This window comes from Tympanuchus pallidicinctus, unplaced genomic scaffold (genome assembly GCF_026119805.1).
Source record: "Tympanuchus pallidicinctus isolate F22 unplaced genomic scaffold, pur_lepc_1.0 scaffold4, whole genome shotgun sequence".
NCBI lineage: Eukaryota > Metazoa > Chordata > Aves > Galliformes > Phasianidae > Tympanuchus > Tympanuchus pallidicinctus.
The window spans coordinates 32,443,634-32,463,471 of NW_026294758.1; the positions used below are offsets into that span (position 1 = coordinate 32,443,634).

General features: G+C 38.0%; 1 protein-coding gene across 2 annotated transcripts; it reads left to right on the plus strand.

The window, feature by feature from the left end:
- LOC128089625 (protein FAM240B-like) lies at window positions 1-16,504 on the plus strand. 2 transcript variants are annotated; one of them, XM_052701254.1, is made up of 3 exons: window positions 1-513; window positions 14,003-14,145; window positions 15,454-16,504. In XM_052701254.1, exons 2-3 carry the CDS (start codon window positions 14,006-14,008, stop codon window positions 15,530-15,532), a joined length of 219 nt encoding a protein of 72 aa, XP_052557214.1. In that variant the 5' UTR covers window positions 1-513; window positions 14,003-14,005; the 3' UTR covers window positions 15,533-16,504. The 2 variants fall into 2 exon arrangements, with proteins under 2 accessions (XP_052557214.1, XP_052557215.1); XM_052701255.1 differs by lacking the exon at window positions 1-513 and adding an exon at window positions 7,281-7,396.
- Window positions 16,505-19,838: the final 3,334 nt, after the last annotated feature.

Here is a 19,838-nt window from a genome sequence, read left to right on the forward strand (position 1 = left end):
CTGGAATCCAAGCATTCAGACTTAATTTCCACTATGCAGACAGCAAGATGCTCAGCTGCAGAGTAGCATTAAAAAAGGGAAAGAGATACAGGCCAGGAGAAGCTCCTTTTGTGATCACCATTCAGATTTTCTACTAATACTTCTTGTGTACACACTGACTAGGAAAGGAGCCAAAATGGTAGTCCAGAGTGCAGAGTTCAAAAGAGCCTGAGGATGTTCTCTGAAGCCATTCCTACACACTGATTCGGTTCTGAAGAATCTTCAGAGCATGCTGATCTTCAATTTTCTTCAAGGAGAATTTTTAAATGATTGCTTACTTAAGATTATTTTCTGGATAATTCAACTCCAGAACAACTTTAGTATAGAATAAACTGATTCTAAAGGAATTTTACCTTTAAGTTTAAGGTATCACATAATCCATGTTATAAAGGTTCTTCTACTTGCAAGAGATATAATGGTACCTCATATTAAACATTTTAATATTTCATCAGCAATTTATGTGCCAGAAAGCAGGTAAGAAAATAATTTATTCTGCTCCTTTTCAGAAAAATTTTCTTTGCCAATACAATGTTTTATTTTCATTTTTTGTTCGTTTGAAGTCACAGTGATCCTCTTTCAAGAATTATAGGCAAAATTTCAACTCTTGAATGTAATATTAGCATTTAAATCCATATTCAGAAAATGATCCAAGTGGTCTAATTGCCCAAAGCATTCACAATTGAAGAGCATTTATCTAAATTAATCTGTGGTAGGAAAGGAAACAGTAAAATATTTCATTTTTATTTATTTATATTTGTTTTAATCCTCCTTCAGATTTGGATGTTTCGTAGCTTACAGATCTGTGTCTTCAAACAATTCATTTATCAGATTTTGCAAGTAAAGGAGCTTTGCAGCTTTCAGGATGCCCGGGTCTGCTATTGCATAATGGCCCAGGCCACTCACAGTTTTCTTGTAAATATGTGATTATAGTATGTCATGACTTAAATTTTACTTAACACATACCTGATACTTTTGTAACCTTGCCTGGGATGTTTGCTCACTGAGGACTGTTTTAGTCAGAGGCTTTTTAAAGACAGATTCTAAGAGTTAATGATCAGATTGGGTCACAAGTATTTACAAGAAACATGCTGGTGGCAGTCTTGAACATCTGATATTTCTTTACATTACCTGATTGAGTGCAAGAGTTAAAATCTGATTTCTCTCCAGGAAGCACACATGAGAGGTAAATGGGCCCTCAGATCTCACATTCACATTCTTCAAGGTCTCAGGTCCAGCCTAAATAGCCAGGGCTGCCTTTCTAATGTTAACTGATGCAGTCAGAATAGGACCCAAGCAACAAAACACAATGTGTTTTTCAGTTTGGTTAATTGGTCACAGTAAATCATTGCAGACCAGCACAGATATGTCCTGAGGCAGTAATTCAGCCAGAGCCTTTCCTGTTTGTACACCATAAAAGGAAAGTAAGTAGAATACAAATACTAACATCTAAATATTTTAATTGAGCTAAATTAGTTCTCATTAAGCTAAGCTACAGATACAGCATCCCTGTGTTACTTTACATTGGGACTCCTACTACAGATTTATTCAAGATTGTTAGCTTTCATTTTTAGAAAGCAAGAATGATTCCTTAAGAGCCTTAACCATCCTCCTAACCTTACTTTCTCAAAAAAGGTTCGCAAAATCACCCAAAGATGATTTGGAGAAATATTTGAGCATCCTTAAAGAAAGCAATGATGTAATATTTTTATCTGTCATAAATGTGGAAGTGTTGGACTCTTAAGTTCTGATTCATATGGAAAGATGATAAACAGATGTGAAATTCATATACCATCTTATCTCTCCAGTTTGCTGTGGATGAAATAACTGACATTATCTCTTGGAAATTAATGCTAACAAGGTTCCCGCAGGCATCTTCAATATTCTTGAAGCAAACTTGAACTCTCCAGCATTCCCAATTCATCCCATAAGCTAGATTTCACTTAATTTTAGCTTTAAAAATGTGGCTATGTAAGAAGCATAATGCAGCTATGTATGAAAAGATGCAGAAGACTCATCATTTCACGAAGATCCTATTAGATCTCTAAAAATAAAACATAAAGGGTGGTAGAGCAGCCTCATCCCTAGCTCAAAGAGTGTGTGTAATAAAGCATACTTTGCACTGGTTGATTTTAACATAACTTCAAAACCCTCTTTCCTCTGCTCATTAAATTGATGCCTGAAGGTGTCTGGAGCAATTGAGTTTCCTAATTCTGATACCATAGCAAAATATAAGAACATCCAGGCCAGATTTGAAGGCAAATTCAACTCATAGAAACCTCTCTGGACAAGTCCCTGAGGAAGTTCATTTGATGTGGACTTTGGGTAGTTTCAAACACATGAAAATGCAGAGAGAGAGCAGGTGACACCAGCAGTCTTTTTCTTTCTTTATAGCAGACTCTGTAGTGCAAGAAGCCAAGCTAATTATAGTTCCATGAGAAAGCATCTGTATAACACCTTCAGTGGACAAATTTTAGTCTAATGAAATTTAAACTGCTTGAAAACTTTATATTCCTGGAAAGAATAACAAAAAAGCAAGCAACTAATGAATTACTAGAAAATATTAGAATCTTATCTTACACAAGCAGAGCACTTTATAATCTTGAAGGTCTTTTCTAATCTAAATGATTCTGTATCTAATTTTTCTCATCTATGTCGTAAAGATAGTAGCACAATTGCAAATAAACATTAACCAAGCTACATAAATGTTTCAAATGTCATTTAAGTGGTCTTCAGAAAAGTATCATTCAATTAACAAAACATGTAAGTTCTTCAGTTTGCTGTTTTACTAGCTTTGTGATCATCCTAACAGAGGCATTATAAAGAAAATGACTCTGTGTCATAGGCATGAATGACACAACTCAGGCACCATCCAGAACGCACTCAGAGGTTTGGTCATTCAGACAAGACAATATTTTCCATAAATGTTAATCAAACCTTCAGTATCATATCCAGCAGGCAGGGCTAGAAACATTTAAGTGAAGTTCTTTCCAGCTGCTCTTTCAGATGTAACAGTGGGGGATTACAGGCTTCAAATCAGTATAGGGAAAAACTGGCATTTGACATCACCTTCTGGACCGGTCCATCGAGGAACCCCTACCTGTTTTCTCTCTGGGGTATACTGTACTCACTGAAGGACCCAAATTAATGGGTCTTCTGTCAGATGTCCTTTAAAGGACTGATTTTAAAAACCTTATTCTACAAATATTTACAAAAGCATCAAAAAGTTAACAACCAACTTCCATGGGAAAACAGCTGCTTAAACTGATCAGGCTTTTTTTTACCTATGCTATGAGTTGTCTGCTTCCTTCCAGAATTTGTGAAGCCTAGGGAGTACTGCCAAAACTACTGTGGCCAGCGTTGAGCCTAGACCAGGGGGACAAAGCGTACAAAGTGTCCTTCCTCACAAATTTCTAATTGTCACTGAATCAACCAGTAATGCGAAGAATGTGAATGCTATACGTAGTGAATAAATAAAAGGCTACCCAACAATATGGAACAATGTATGCTTTAAAATTTTAACCTCACCGGAATTCATTTTCTCTAACATCAAAGAGAAAAGACCATGAGAAATTCATGAATTCAAAAGTTCTTGTAGATTTTTTTTTAAAGATCTTTCCTTTCTCCTCTTCAGCACAGAGTCTTAAAAACATGTAGATCGTGAAGGAGCCATGTCAGCAAATTAGGGCCAAAATGTGTTTACTAATGAAAGTGTAATGGAAGAGTTTTATTTCCATCTCTCCCACACAGTCCAAGAGTACAGTCAGAACACAGAGGAAGAATTTGATCACTACAGAAAATTAACATGCCAGGTGCTCTGAAGATTTGCTCTTTGTCAGTCATTTTACTGATACTTCTGAGGTCTCTGCAAACATCCCCACTCTCTCCCCACTGTAAGGGCAGAGCAAGTCCAAGAGTACCTCCTTAGACTGAATGAATACAAGTCTATGGGGCCAGATGGCGTGCATCCCAGGGTCCTGAAGGAGCTGGCTGAGGTGGTTGCCGAGCCGCTCTCCATCATATTTGAGAAGTCGTGGCTGTCAGGTGAGGTCCCGGATGACTGGAGGAAGGGTCACGTCACTCCCATATACAAGAAGGGGAGCAGGGAGGACCCGGGGAACTACAGGCCGGTGAGTCTCACCTCCGTGCCTGGGAAGATCATGGAACAGATCCTCCTGGACAACATGCTCGATCACATAAAGAATGAGCATGTGATCCGAGACAGCCAGCACGGCTTCACCAAGGGAAGGTCATGCCTGACTAATCTTGTGGCCTTCTATGATGGAGTGACGGCATTGGTGGACGAAGGGAAGGCGACCGATGTCATTTACCTGGACCTGAGCAAGGCCTTTGACATGGTCCCCCACCACATCCTCATCTCCAAATTGGAGGGAAGTGGATTTGATGGGTGGACGACCCGATGGATAAGCAATTGGTTGAAAGGCCGCAGACAGAGGGTGGTGGTCAATGGCTCTATGTCCAGGTGGAGGCCGGTAACAAGTGGTGTCCCCCAAGGGTCTGTCTTGGGACCGGTGCTCTTTAACATCTTTATTAATGACATCGATGAAGGAATTGAGTGCACCCTCAGCAAGTTTGCTGACGACACCAAGCTGAGTGGTGCGGTTGATACGGCGGAAGGAAGGGATGCCATTCAGAGGGACCTCGACAGGCTTGAGGGCTGGGCTCGGGTGAACCTAATGAGGTTCAACACGGCAAAGTGCAAGGTTTTGCATTTGGGCCGGAAGAACCCCAGGCACCCGTACAGGCTGGGAGAAGTGGTCCTTGAGAGCAGCTCGGCAGAGAAGGACCTCGGGGTCCTGGATGGACGAGAGACTTAACATGAGCCAGCAGTGCGCTCTGGCAGCTCAAAAGGCAAATGGGATCCTGGGCTCCATCAGGAGAGGGGTGGTCAGCAAGGACAGGGAGGTGATTGTCCCTCTCTACTCGGCTCTTGTGAGGCCCCATCTGGAGTACTATGTCCAGGTGTGGAGCCCTCAGTACAAGAAAGACATAGAGATCTTGGAAAGGGTCCAGAGGAGGGCAACTAAGATGATCAGGGGGCTGGAGCACCTCCCCTATGAGGACAGGCTGAGGGAGTTGGGCTTGTTCAGCCTGGAGAAGAGAAGGCTGCGGGGTGACCTCATTGCAGCCTATCAATACCTGAAGGGAACCTACACCCAGGAGGGGAGTAAACTCTTCAGAAGGGCTGACAACAGCAGGACTAGGGGAAATGGATCAAAGTTGAAGGAGGAAAGATTTAGGTTGGATGTTAGGGGGAAGTTCTTCACAAGGAGAGTAGTTAGGCCCTGGAACAGGCTGCCCAGGGAGGTTGTGGATGCCCCGTCCTTGGACGTGTTCAAGGCCAGGTTGGACGGGGTCCTGGGCAACCTGATCTGAATGTGGATGTTTGGTGGCCCTGCTAGGCAGGGGGGTTGGAACTACATGATCCTTGAGGTCCCTTCCAACCCAGGTGATTCTGTGATTCTGTGAAACATCATTAAGCAAGTGCTTGTGGGTACTTCTGCAGACTAGAGATAAGTACTGACATACTGCCGGTTATGGTAAACAGGCTTGACAACATTTCTTTGTTAAGTGAACAAAGACAGTGGTGCACCTGAGAATTTCTTAATTTTCACTGCATAAAATTGTACTGGACAGTTGCAATGCTTTTGAGTACATCTATTCAGTCACCTCTCACCCAGTTTCTTCTTCAGATGTGGATAGCCCAGCAGAGCACTTGTTCAGAATTTGTACATGCTAGATGTTTATTTATTTTGTATAAGGTGTCACTGTAAATGCACAGATCTGTTTATTGTTCATTGTATATTCAATCAGCAGCGTATCATGTAAGATGTATCAAATCTGCTGCAGATGACATAAGTGCATATGACGTTTATCACAACTTGGCATGCTCTACACAAAGCATCTTATCAGCACAAATGCTGAAATATCACTACAGCTGATGAAGACTCAACAATGAAGTTTTCTCCTGAATGCAAATGCTTGTAAATATTTAGAAGTTATTCACATTATAGCATTCAAAACAAAGTTCTAATTTCTAATACACTGTGAAGTTGTTGAAGCTGTGAGTAACATGGCAAGAAAGAAATAAGGGGCTCTGCAGCACCATGGTAGTTAGCATCACTGTTGTATTCAGTCAGGACACACACCTCTGTCTTTGCAATAGTGTATTATTTTAATATTAACCAAGTAATGACTCTGAACATGGATCTTTGTTATTATCATATATTCTGACAAGAGGGCTAATTTCTATGGTTTCACATGATACAAGCTGATATAATGCTGAAATAAGTTAATACTTTAATGTTTTTGACAAGTTAAACAAACTGACCAATGCTTAATATGAAATGGAATTCTCTTTTACAGAAAAATCTGCAGCTCTCAGGTTTTGCTCAGTATTTTCTGCTGTAAAGCAGACTGCAAAATAAAATTAAGTGAATATGAACTACATAAAGCATCCATCTCATAGATTCTGCTTTTGCTACTTAGTGTCTGAAAAATGACAGCACAGGAAGGTTAAAATAGTCAGCCATGCTATAAACACTACTAAAGCCAGCAGTCACATATGGTATATTACTAATGCAGATGAATTTAATGAAAATTGAGATCAGATCATATGTCTGTCATCAACAAAATCTACAAAATACTTTCCTCAGAAAATGAAATGTAATTATGTAAGTGCTCATGTCTAATAGAGTTCTAACAGCTTCAAATGATAAAACTAGTGCTGGTTTAATACAATTTGTCAGCTAATGTTAACCAAACAGACCATTCCTATGACTATTGCCTCAAAGAGAACAGATTGCATGATAGTTCATAATCAAGCACACCTCCTTAGATTAACAGCTCCAAAGTACTGTGCACTTCTATAAGTCACCCTGTAATGCTAAACCAAGTGTGATTTGTCACCTCACTTCAACCTCCATTGCAGCTAAGATAGCAAGTCTGGAATTTTTCAAGCTTCATAGGAGGAGTATTAAAATGGATAATGATAGCATGCATTTTAAAGAATAATTCTCAGCACTTGCCAAGTCATGCTCTCTGAGGTATCTGTAAGTGTGGGAGGGATGCATGCTTTCAAGGGGGCCTGTGTTTCATGATCATCTCAGGCAGGGGGCTGCAAAGTTCATTAAATGATCTTATCTCGCTATTGCTTCTGTTCAAAATAACCTTGATGTGATGAAGGATTTATGTTACCCTCACTTCAAATAAAAAGTACTAAGGGATGCATTTCATTACTGTCCTGTGACACTGGAGAAGCCAGGGCTGCTGTGGCAATATTTTTCATTTGTTTGTGTCACAAAGAGGATTTATTTGCAGGAAGAGCTTGAATCCTGAGGTAAGTAAATACTTTTTATATGTCGAGATTTTCATAATAATATAAAGAAATGCATTTTTTCCTCTAACTTTAATTCTCACAGAACTATATTTTAGGGAAGATAACAGCGTGAGGAAAATGTCCTGGAAGAGTGCCCAGTTTAACAGCATGCTAAGCAAGCTGCTGAGTAGCATTGATACAGAAAAAAATTGCAATTTCCTTGCCACAGCCCTAGGTAAAATAGATGTGCATTATATGTGAAGATAAGTATTTTGTCAACTGATGGACTTAAACAATAGCCAAGGATATATACACATTTCTCTTGCAAAGGTGATCTGTTACAGATCTGTTAATTTAACAGTAGACACCTTCAGACAAATCTGGACATGTTTCTCTTGTGTGATTTGTCACAACTGATTTGATCTAACAAAGAACATGAGCCTGACGCAAGATTTACACTATTCTTTGATCTGAGATCTTCAAGCCCTCCTGTACTCAAAAATCAAACAAAGAAAATGTTTTCAGGGTCCCTGCTTCTAATAAATATGCTGTATATATAATGCTATATACTTGATCCTACAAATTCAGAAATTCATAAGATTAAATTTCAAATACCTCTAGCAGAGGGAAGAAACTTATTTTCAGAAATAATATCTAATCATGCAAGCAAATAACTACTGCTCTAAATAAGCTTTAATTGTTGAAATCTAAAAGTCATTCAGTGTTAGGCAAATCTATGGAAAGTTCATGAAAGGTATTAGGATATTCTGTACTGCATGATGCTTATGAATGCCTTTTCACTCAATACTCGCATTTACGCAACTGTCACCACAGCTGTTTGTATCATAGTGACAGGACATGTAGAAACCTGGACAGGCAGCACAGAGAGTCAATGAAAGAGAGCATGGGAAGATGATGAACAGAAATGTGCTGCAAAGATGCTCCAGGGAAAGTTAGGTGAGATCAGCATTAGTAATCACAGAGAAATGCAACCCCAGAAAGAAGTGGATAGTGGATAGAAATTTTGCAGAGAGAACAACAGAGTTGATTAAATCAGCTTGAAAGATGTTCAAAAACAGCGATTTGAGCCAGCTAGTTAGACTGGGATTTGAGAACAAGAATGCTAACATGGTAAGTGAGCAGGCCAGGAGGAGGAAGCTCAACAGATTTGAAGGCAGAGAATGAAAAAGCAAAAGTGTCTACAAGGGAAGCACTCAGCTGTGGGATGAAGGAGAAGTTAACGAAAACAGCAGTGTGCAGAAAAGCAGCTAAATAAATGAATAAAAAATAAAGTGAATCTAATGAAGATAAATAAAAGCACAACAGCAAAAAAAAAGAAAAAAAAAAAAGAAAAAATATACTAATGGCTGAATGGATGACCTGGAGGGAAATAAACTGCTGATTATTGAAGTGTTTTGCTCAAAGGGTGGTAAGAATGTTAACCTTCAGCTGGAGGACTGCCGAGCTCTCAGGTACAGAAAACCAAGGCACAGAATCAGTTCCCTCCAGTTCAGTAGTTGTGATATCCAGGAAAAAACTAAAACAGGCAAAGAGAACTGAGATTCAGTAGATGAAGGACAGATGAAAATACTTTCAATGTGTAGTGTTCAAAGGCACTGATACCGCCATTATAGCAATATGATATGAAAAGAGTCTACAGCCACTATGAATTGTATCTTTTTCATATTTTTTTTTCTTTTTGTAAAGGCTTTTTTATGAGAAAAGGCTCACATTTGATAATAATTCAATGCATTTTAAGAAAGCAGTTCTCTGAAACTGATAAACAAGGCCATACTCATCAACTTTCTATAGAAAAGCAGTAATGAACTCCAGTAACCAGGAACAAGGAGAGTGTCTGAACATGAGATTGCTGCATGATCTTTGCTTTCAAACAGTATATTGCACATTCCAGAATTGTTTTGCTAGATGAATATCTGTAACTCATGCATTCAGGTAACTCCTTCTGTACTACTAAATCACATGGTTGTCATTTTTATACAGGGAAAATTCTTATCTTATGCAAAATTCCAATAAATTTTATTGAAGGTTTTACACAGTCAATGACCTCCTGACTGAGAACATGTTGTGGTTAGACAGTATGCTTCAAATACTGACAAACTAGGAAAGATTGATGTAGAATAAATAATGTGTCTAGAATTCCATTATTTAATTGCAAATTTCAGATATCAGTCTTTAGAAAATAAAAGCATAGATTCACAACCTATAGTGTTGAAGTACAATACATTGAATATTGCACACATGCAAGCCACACATTTTTTTCTGATATCATGTCTCTGTATTTTTGAAAGAGAACAGGGGAAATGTGTGCACCAGAAAGCATCCAGGCTCTGATCCTGTCTACCCAACCTTGTCAGATACTGCAGCTTCTGTTGGGGCATCCCTGGCTGTTCAACTGGGCAGCCTCTGCCCTCCCAGAATAATACCTCTTTCCTGCACATCCTTCATCTCGCAGATCTTATTTATGTAACTTGCCACATAAACAAGTTACAAAGGATTAAAGCAAAGTACTTTCTTCTACCCTTAAAGAGTTTTCTCCATGCTCTGAAGACCTAAGATAAATTTGAAACTGATGCGCTTCACCAGGCAGGATCTCAAAACAAACCTCAGTTAACACTTCGAGACATTAATTGCTTCCAGTTCCAGAAGGCAGATAACATACCCAAGATCCATGACAGAGGAAGAAAATCATGGTTGCAATTTCAAGTCCCATTTTCTAAAATTAAAGCTTTCTTATTGTTATAAAATTAGACATCAGCATTATCATGGAAATAACATCACCATCGTTGCATGGAGAAACATCCATGCAAAAGTAGAGGAATAAAATATTGGTTTATTTCTACAAAGATGCATAGCATCCTCAAATCCCTGACTGACTGTGTTACATGAAAGACAAGAGAAATATTAAATAGCTTTCCTGACTTACGCAAATATTACGGAAAATTAAGAAAAAAAAGCATCTAAAAAAAAAAAACAATTTCTGTTCTACTACAATGGGGAAAAGCACTTTTCATTTTCTAGATAAGCAAATCTTAATTTTCAATTCTCTTTATATAACAGTATATTTCACTTGATGTTAATGGCTTCTCATAGAACTAGTAAGTACCAACCTTGAACTATTGATTTTTGCACTTACAAAAGAGGCAGGATGTCACACTGAATTGATCTGACATGCCCTTCTTTTGTTCTACCAGCACAATTTTTCTATTTCAAATAACAGTACTAACGCTATAGTTTCACTTTCTTTATAAGATCTCCTTTGCAAAGGAGTCTAAATACTATCAACCTCCTCCAAAATGATTAAACATAAAGGAATTGATCATGTTCATCCTGTGTTGGCTAAAGCTTTCTTAGAGTTTATCTAGATATTCCTTTCATCTGAGAGCAGCTACATTGGTTCAGCTAACAACCAGGGCTCTGTCAAAGATGATTACCAGAAAGAGACTCATTATTGTCCTACAGAAGGATCATCATGAGAGGCTTAAATAAAATTTTGGTTGATGTTAGCTGTTGCAGGCAAGTTGAAATCAGGTCTACTGCGAGATCTATGTAAGAGTTATCACAACTTCTTATATACCTGAGCATGACATTTCTTCCTACCTGTTATACACAGCATTCTTCAGAGGCCCCTTACATATCTTCCTCAAACCATTCTTTCTCTGCTAAACAAAGCTCTTTACTTCCCACTTTGCTATTCTGTATTTCCCACTTTGATATGAAAATAAACATTACCCACTTGGTAACTCCTGATGCAAGTCTACCATACAAGTTTAAATTCACTTAATTTCTTCTGGAACTAGAAAGAAACTGAGTAGGAGAAGAAAATAAGATTTCCATTATTGTCAGAAGACATTAACAAAGAAACTGTATCCTCTGCCATGTGAAATACTGACAGACTAGATTTGATACTGCTGATTTCCCACATAACCTTGAAGTTTTCCAGCAACAGTGTTGAAATACATGGCAGAACACATTAAACTCAAAATTTCTTTGCTCAAATATAAAGGAAACCAGGCAGGGGTACTTTAGCAGATTTGTTGAGAAGTTTCTGCAGTCACTGAATGAATAGGCTTAAATAACAGTTTCAAAGTAAAGGGCAGATTAAGATAGGATGATTCTACAGATGTGTGGTGCAAATAGTTGCACACTGGTTCACTAATGTTAATCAAGAATTCAGTGTGTCATGCAGAGAGAGTGTTGTGAGTGTTGTGCACTATTAGGAGGGAAAAAAAAAGGGAAGATCAAGGATTGAGTGAAAGAAAATTTAACTATTATCCACATATTGATGCAAAATAGAATGTTGGAAAAAGTATAGGCTCAGACAGCCTCAGCCAGCAAACCAAAAAAGGCTGATGTTACAGTGAGAAAAATACTGATTTCCCACACCCACCAAAAAAATAATAAATGATGTAGCATATAGTATGATATATACTACAATGTATACTTCATAGTATTCAACAGGTATCCCTGCACTAAATGATGAAAGGTGAATAACAATGAAAACTATTTCTGAAGTTCTCTTTTATGGTGTTCAAAACTTTTGCCTTGAGATTTATTTATTTTTTATTTTATTTTTTATTAAGGAGGTGATAGAAAGATACATATAAATATATATTCAAAACAGCACCAAAAATATATGCAGTTTGACAAAAGGCAGAACATCTGAAATTGATAAAGGATGTGTGTGTTCCAAAAGTAAGTGTGTTGTTTCAGTTAATACACGGTAGTAGTGAGTTCCACAGATTCTGAACTTCACCTCAGTCAGAAGAGCTATTCACTCTCATAAATATAGAAAAAAGCATATTCATAGTAAAATGGGAATTCACATTCAGAAAAAGTGAAAATGTTCTGGTGTTTTTTTTTTTTTTTTTTTTTTTTTTTTTTTTTTTAAGATCATCTCTTACCAAAGAAAAAAGGAGAGACTACTTCCTGTCACTGTTTATTTCGGTGCCTGAAGGATGTTTGAGAATTTTGTTTCATGTACTTCAGCACTATTGTTATTCTGAGATGAAATCCCATAGCAGAAACACCATCAATCTGGTCAGATGGCTGTTACTGGATCTTCTTCACAAGTGTCTAGAGTATCCCTGGGTACACAAGAGGTTAAAGAGAGCAGTAACTACATCTGAGAAGAGAAACTGATAGAATGCATATTATTTATGAACACACTTATATTAAAGAGACTTTTGACCTAGAATTTGTTGCCTCCTACAGTTGGAGGTATTCAGTTGTAATTGCAATTACATGCTGTTGCTAATACTTATTCATCCAACTATAATCTGCTCAATACTTATACATACAGCTGTAATCTGAAAATAATTTTCAGTAAAATTCTACAAACGCAGGCTCAGAAACATAACTTTTATTATTCAAGGACCATGTATTGGCACATATGGTGTACACACAGCAGAGTCACAGGGAATTCTTAAAAAATAAGAAAACTCTTCAAAAAGGCAGCTATTGTTCTCTATCAACAGTCAGAAACTTCTCTTAGCGTTTCTCTTAAAACAGCCAAATCTCCTGAGTTATATAAAGATTACTGCTTCCCAATTCTGCTTTTGTTACTGTGCCCAGCAAGGGAATGGCAGTAGTTCCTTCAAGCTTTTCCAAGCAAGCCTTGAGGGTCTTGTTTATTAGTTCTCTATTCCTTTGATGAAAATAAAGTGCAAATAATTGCCACAAATTTAAACAACACATGAGACAAATATTTGTTAAAACATATATATTCTGGAAAATATTATAATGGCATGTTTATGCAAAATCACCTGGCAATTTGGAAGGTAGCATCTATAAACTCATTCTATATTCAGTGAAGTTTTGAAATTCACTATACGATTTTCTGGTTGTAATGGGGGATATGAGAGCTTTATTGCCAGCCCATAGAGAGTCATCCAGAGATAGATATTTTTTTTCCATAGTTTAAGATTTACTCACAGATTTCTCTCTAGGACATCATTAAATGAAGGAAGTACAGAATCAACACAGGTATATAAACACATTGAATGAAATTGCTCTGTTTTGAAAATTACAGAACAGAGAAGTATTTAATAAGTGTGATAGGTTTTGCAAGTTAACATCTTAATGTATGCACATTTTCTCCATTCCCCAAAATTAAGACAAAAATTAAATTCATTAACAACAAAACACCAGAGTCGTTTTCTTTTGTTGCTTGAGTCTTGATCTACTGTGATCAATTGAACATTTTGTAAAAATGAAAACAGTGAGAAATTCCCACTAGATCTGGCAATTTTTCTACTTCCTGTCATTTTTGAAAATCATAAACCGTATACTAATTATTAAAGTAAAGAATGCTAAAGAAAAGTTATACATGTTAATCTTAAAAATCACAGACAGAGGTAAATAGCATCTGAAATTAGCAAGCAGGAACTCAAATCACTGCAAACAGCACATTGTCTAGTGTCAGAGGTAGAAAAAAGTTTTAAATTGCCTACTGGTATCCTGATCCTACATTAAAAAAAAAAAAACAAAAAAAAACTGTGTGAACCTAATGCTGTGAAAATCCAAAACAGCAGTATCGTGTTTCTGCTGTGAAAAAAGATGAGGGACAAATAACTTGTAATATAACCATTTCAAATTTATCCTTAACAGAAAATGAATAGTCAATATATACGTCACGAAGTGCGAGGATGTGAAACTAGCAACCTGAGAAACTTCTGGGAAAAGACAATTGAACAACAAACTCGGTATCTGCAAGTTGAAAGAGAACGTCAGCAAAGAAGTGCTCTGACAAAGTTAGTAGTTTGTATTTTGAAAGGTTATTTGAGTTTGCACTGTTATTCTTTTTAAAAGAAAAGTTATGCCTATATTATGTCACACAGTGAAAGTTGAAAGTAATGTTTACTTTATTATTTTCTAAAAATATAAGAAAGTTTCACAAATTGGCCTACTAATACTAATCAGTATTAGTTATCGCTTCACAGGATGAGAGAATAATTTACTTATTCAAAAATTGGGTCCAAAGTGCGGAAATTCCTGAAGTTATTAGGACAAACTCTAGCAGTACACACTTGCCTTGAATATCAAAGTTCACATCAGAACTAACACTTATCTGTACCTGATTCACCCTCTTTCTCTATGGCTTTGTTTTCACAAGAGTACGTGTTCAATTAATTTGTGTGAGTTAATCTGAACAAAGTCCATAATAAAGCAGATGATCTAAATAGTCTAACTGATTAAAGCAACCATCTGTAGCTATTTTTACCTCAGTAAGTCACATTTACCTTACTCAGCTAAATAATGTAAAAGTAGTCTGCTGCACCATCAATACTGTTTTACTTCACATGAAGTGCCCGGGAGTTGAAGGCACATACACAGATGGGTATTCTGGCTATGAAATGTTCAAAAAGAAAGTATTTGTTCCAAATTTCCCTCCTACATTCCTTTCAGTTAATGTTTAAGCAAGTAAGTATAAGAGGACATTGCATTAATAACCTTCCATGAAGCAACAATGGAATCAATCTCCAGTACATTTTACCCATTTTTAAAATAACCTAATTTCAATGTTTCAGATCCTCAACTGTGAAACTTGTTTTCTTTTCGAGACAGTCTTTCTTTGCTATCTAGACTCTACCAAAGAGAAAACAAACTTCCATTTATCATCTGACAGGCAGTTAGTGTTCCTGTTATGGACCTAAGAGGAGTTTCAACACTCATAGCTCCTCCAAGCTAAATGGTGCACATAAGCCTGTCTACAAAGTACTTTTTCTGAAGTAATTTCTGAGAAGGGGACTAGGGAAACAATGGGTGTTGCTACCCAGCAGATGGCAGTAAGCAATCTCCAGTGGAGGTGACAAGTCACTTTGGCAGAAAGAGACACTTAAGAAAGGATGAAAAAAAGATGAAAATAAACCACAATGATCAAATGAGGTGGTAGTGGGATCTGAGATCCAATCCTGAACTTCTATCCAGCAACACAATCTAAATGGGCAGATCAGTTTGCATTATAATCAGCAGAAGTGCTGAAGAGGGAAAAAAAAAAAAAAAAAAATCAGTTCCTAGTAAAAATCTAGGGATAAGCTAACCAGTGTTTCTGTCCTTAGGCTCAGAAACGAATGGATGGAGAGGCTCGAAAAACGAATAAAGATGTTGAGGACCCAACCTGAAGACGCATCTATTTGAAGATCTCAAACTCACTGCTTGTATAGGAAGAGACTGTTTTGTGGGAGAGTATGACAGCGGGATTCAAAAACTCAAGTGGATTTTACTCTGTGGCTTAAGCGAGCTATAAATAATTACCAGTCATTGTCAGAAGTTTCACATGTGAATTGCTGCTTTTAATGTTATGTATCCATCCCCTCATTTGATAAACAGACTGAAACACTCTGAAGTGTTCAAAACAAATAAGTTCACTGAGCTGCAGATGCACAGGAAAGAAATGAGCATTTTGCTACACTGTGCTCAGCAAAAATATTTCCAGGATAGTATGATTTTCTCTCTGAACTAAACTGATAGCAATTTTTTCCCCAAAAAAATATTTAATGAATAGTTAAGTGATTATTTTTTTGTTTTGTTTTTAAATACAGTTTTGTTTGGCTTTTTTTTTTTTTATAAATACAGCAGAGCCCTACTCAGACTAAGAAAGTGAGGATACATATGAACATATATTTACTTCCTAGATCACAAGTACTGCCAAACCTGACAGCCATTATAGATCCTATTTGCCATATATTAAATATCTGTAAAGCCACTAATATGTAGTCTGAGAAACAGGCTTTGTGATATACTGAAAAGAACTGCTTTACTTGTTAAGCCAAATTTTAGCTAAATTGAGAGGCAAAACGTCTTGGAGATTTGAAGCTGTTTCCGGTACTCAAACCAAGTTGCCTAGAGCTGAACTGATACATGTTACACAGACAACCTGATGCATCTTCACATCTGCCTGACACACTTGAGTGGAGAGCATACTCTTTTTCTCTAACCTGATGAAACCTAATATGTACTTCTTTACAACCAGTACCTTCACAAAAGCAGCAAATTTCTTTTCCCATATTTCCCATTCATCAGAGCAGTTTCTAGTTCGCTTTCTAATGCTTAATAAGGATGTGATGTCTCTTTCAACAGTATCAAAGCATATCAACAGCAAAGCAAATATCAACAGGCAGCATAATAAAATCATTTCTTTCTTAGGATGACTTCTTTGTGGCCACCACAGTGTGTTGGGTAATACACGGCAAAATGGGCTGTTCTGAGAACTCTAAAAGTTTTTCTAAATCGCTAAACTTTTCAGTTCCTTTCATACGAGCATTTCACTAGTTCTCTGGTAATTCTTTTTGTTTCATAGTAAATAGTTGAATTACTGAGAGACAAGAAGGGAACTGAGGAAAAGTTTGGTGTTTAAAATTCAGAACATCTGTTTTAGTTTTTGTTTTTTAAAGAAAAACAAAAAATTCAAGTGCTATTTGTTCTGTCTTCATATACTACCTTTTAATTTCACTTCTTTGTGTCGCTAGGAAAAATCAGACATATTAGGAAATTGATCTGACAGATTTTCTGCACAATCTGTCAATTGTGAAGCATTTAATGTTTTCAGCACTGAAATAAATCCACCGTACAATAATAACAAGGTTACATATACTGTAGTCTGTGTTTACTGTAGCATAAAATCATAGAACCACCAAGGTTGGAAAAGGTCTCCAAGATCATTCAGTCCAACCATCTTCCTGTCACCAATAGTTCTCGCTAAACCACATCCCTCAACACAACATCTAAATGTTCCTTGAACACCTCCAGGGTCAGTGACTCCACCACCTCCCTGGGCAGCCCATTCCAATGCCTGACCATTCTTCCAGAAAAGTAGTATTTCCTAATGTCCAGCCAGAATTTCCCCTGGCATAACTTGAGTTCATTTCCTCCAGTCCTATCACTAGTTACACAAGAGAAGAAGTTGACGCCAGCTCACTACATCCTTCCTTCAGGTAGTTATAGATAGCGATAAGGTCTCTCCTGAGCTCCCACTTCTTCAGACTGAAGAATCCCAGCTCCCCCAGCCAGTCCGCATAAGGCCTGTGCTCCAGACCTCTCACCAGCTTAGTTGCCCTTCTCTGGACACTCTCCAGGGCCTTCATACCTTTCTTGCAGTAAGGAACCAGAAGAGAAGAAATTAACAAGAATTCCCTCAGTAACGACAAGTAGTGTTTAGTACAAATAAATTATTTATTGTATTCTTGAAAAGTCTATAAGCAGTCTCCATGATTTAGATAACTTGATACACAAGCAACATGAGAAATATGTTGCCTCGCGCTCTCACTATGTGAGAGCTCCCTGCGAACTGTGTAACTATGATTACCTATCAAGCAGCTCGTACTCATATGATGCGGTCTTGAAGAATGCTCTCTTTGTTGAGCAACACATCCCTTTATATATCGTTGCTTAGCACTATAGGACCTTGTATAGGACTACCTATACAAGGTAGGTCCTCCTATCAGATTACAGCACATACTACCTCATTGTTTGATTTCGCAATCGCTCTCTACTACAATTTCACTATCAATCTCTACTACAGAAATAATACCTGACACACAGAGATCACCACATAAACAGGACAGAAATTGTGGAGGTGAGTGGAAGGATGAGCCAAGTCAGGGGAAAGCTGTACTCCCTGTGTTTGATGCCATTGTTGGCAACGGATCTACGCACTGGATAATGAGGTCCACTTGCTCAGTAACCAGCCCTTCAGATGAAGCCAAAATCAACAGAATGTTTCCTCTAATATAAAGTTCTTATTAATAGAAACATCCTGACCTCAACCCATGAAGTTGCTATTGCAGTGGCAGAACCTACCTGATGTTAAAGGAGCTATGCTACTTGTGTCTATAATTAATGAATGTTACGATGCTATAATTACAAAATAAAGAAGAGAGTTAGGCAAAGCAGACTATAATAACAAAAAGAGAATAGATAGAAAGCTTACCCATACCTTGAGCTCACTTACAAAACTCCAGCAGAGTGGACCTCCAGAAGAGATCCTTCCCCCCCAGTAGCCAGCTCTTAAATGGGTCCAGGAAAGGTGGAGCCAGGCTGCACCCCTTCCAGCAGCACAGGTGAATTGCCTTCACCTGTGCTCCTGTGGCTGACTCATTGCTCACCTCAGGTGATCAATCAGTTTCAGGCCATGATTCAGCAGTTCCCATACATTGTGAAACTCGATTCCCACAGGATTTTGTGGAAAATGAAGAATCAGGTGCTGCTGGGATACCAGATTCATTAAGAGAACTTGAAAATTGTTAAATCTGGAAAAGCAGGATATAATGATTTCAACAGAAAGAGCTCAGGCAGAAGGACTGACACCGATTACAAATTGTACTGTTTTTGACTTATCCTCTTATCTTTCTACATTACATATGAAGCCTTTAACACGTATCTGTGCTTGCATTAGCTCAGTCATGTGCACTTGCTCCACACATGGTCTGCAGTCACTTCTTGGTGAAATTTGCATTTCAGTTAAATTCAAACCATACATCATGCTGTTTTGAGGGCCATTCTGTACTTAGATAACTCTAGGCTGAAAGCTGCAACCATGTTCTTATACCTTTGTAAGTATTTCACAGAATTATAGAATGTGTTGTGTTGGAAAGGACCTTAAAGACCACCCAGTTCCAGCCCTCTGCTGATGGTAGGAATATCTCTCACTAGATCAGGATCCTAGGCTCCCATCCAACCTGGCCTTGAACACCTCCTGGGATCATCCACAACATATCTGGGCAACTTGTTCTTGTTCCTCACCATCCTCTAAGGTAAAAATGCTTCTTAATATCTAATCTAAATCTTCTGGTTATTAATTCAAAGCTGTTACACCTTCCCTAATATGGAGTCCCTCCCAGCTTTCCCCTAGGCCCATTTTTAGGTAGTGGAAAGCCACCGTAAAGTCTCCCTGAAATCGTCTTCTCTCCAGGCTGAACAACCGCAGCTCTTATCCTGTCTTCAGAGGATCCTCCAGCCCATCTTTGAGGTGCTCCTCTGGACTTACTCCAATAGTTCCATGACATTCTTATGTTGAGCTGAATGCAGTTCTGCATGTGGGGAACCTCACAAGACAGGAGTAGAGGGGAGCAGTCTTCTCCCTTGATCTGCTAATTATGTCTCTTTCAATGCAGCCCAGGATACAGTTTGCTTTCTGGGCTGCAAGTGATGTCTGAAAGCCTCCAGAGAGGACAGCTATGACGTACCTAGCTCACTGTGCCTTTGACTGATGCTTTACATTTGCAGGGCTCTTCTCTGTTGGCAACCTGCTGTCTCAGGCTGCTGGTAGCCTTTTGGAGAGGTAGCTCTTAAAGGACAGTTTATAAAGTCCTGTAACAGGATACCCTGCTTACATAACTTAGCTTTCTCTTCTACCAATATATCTATCTGCTAGAGAGTAAATACAACATCCTCTATCTAGTCAATATTTCTACAACTCATCCTACTTTTAGGATATGTATTACTA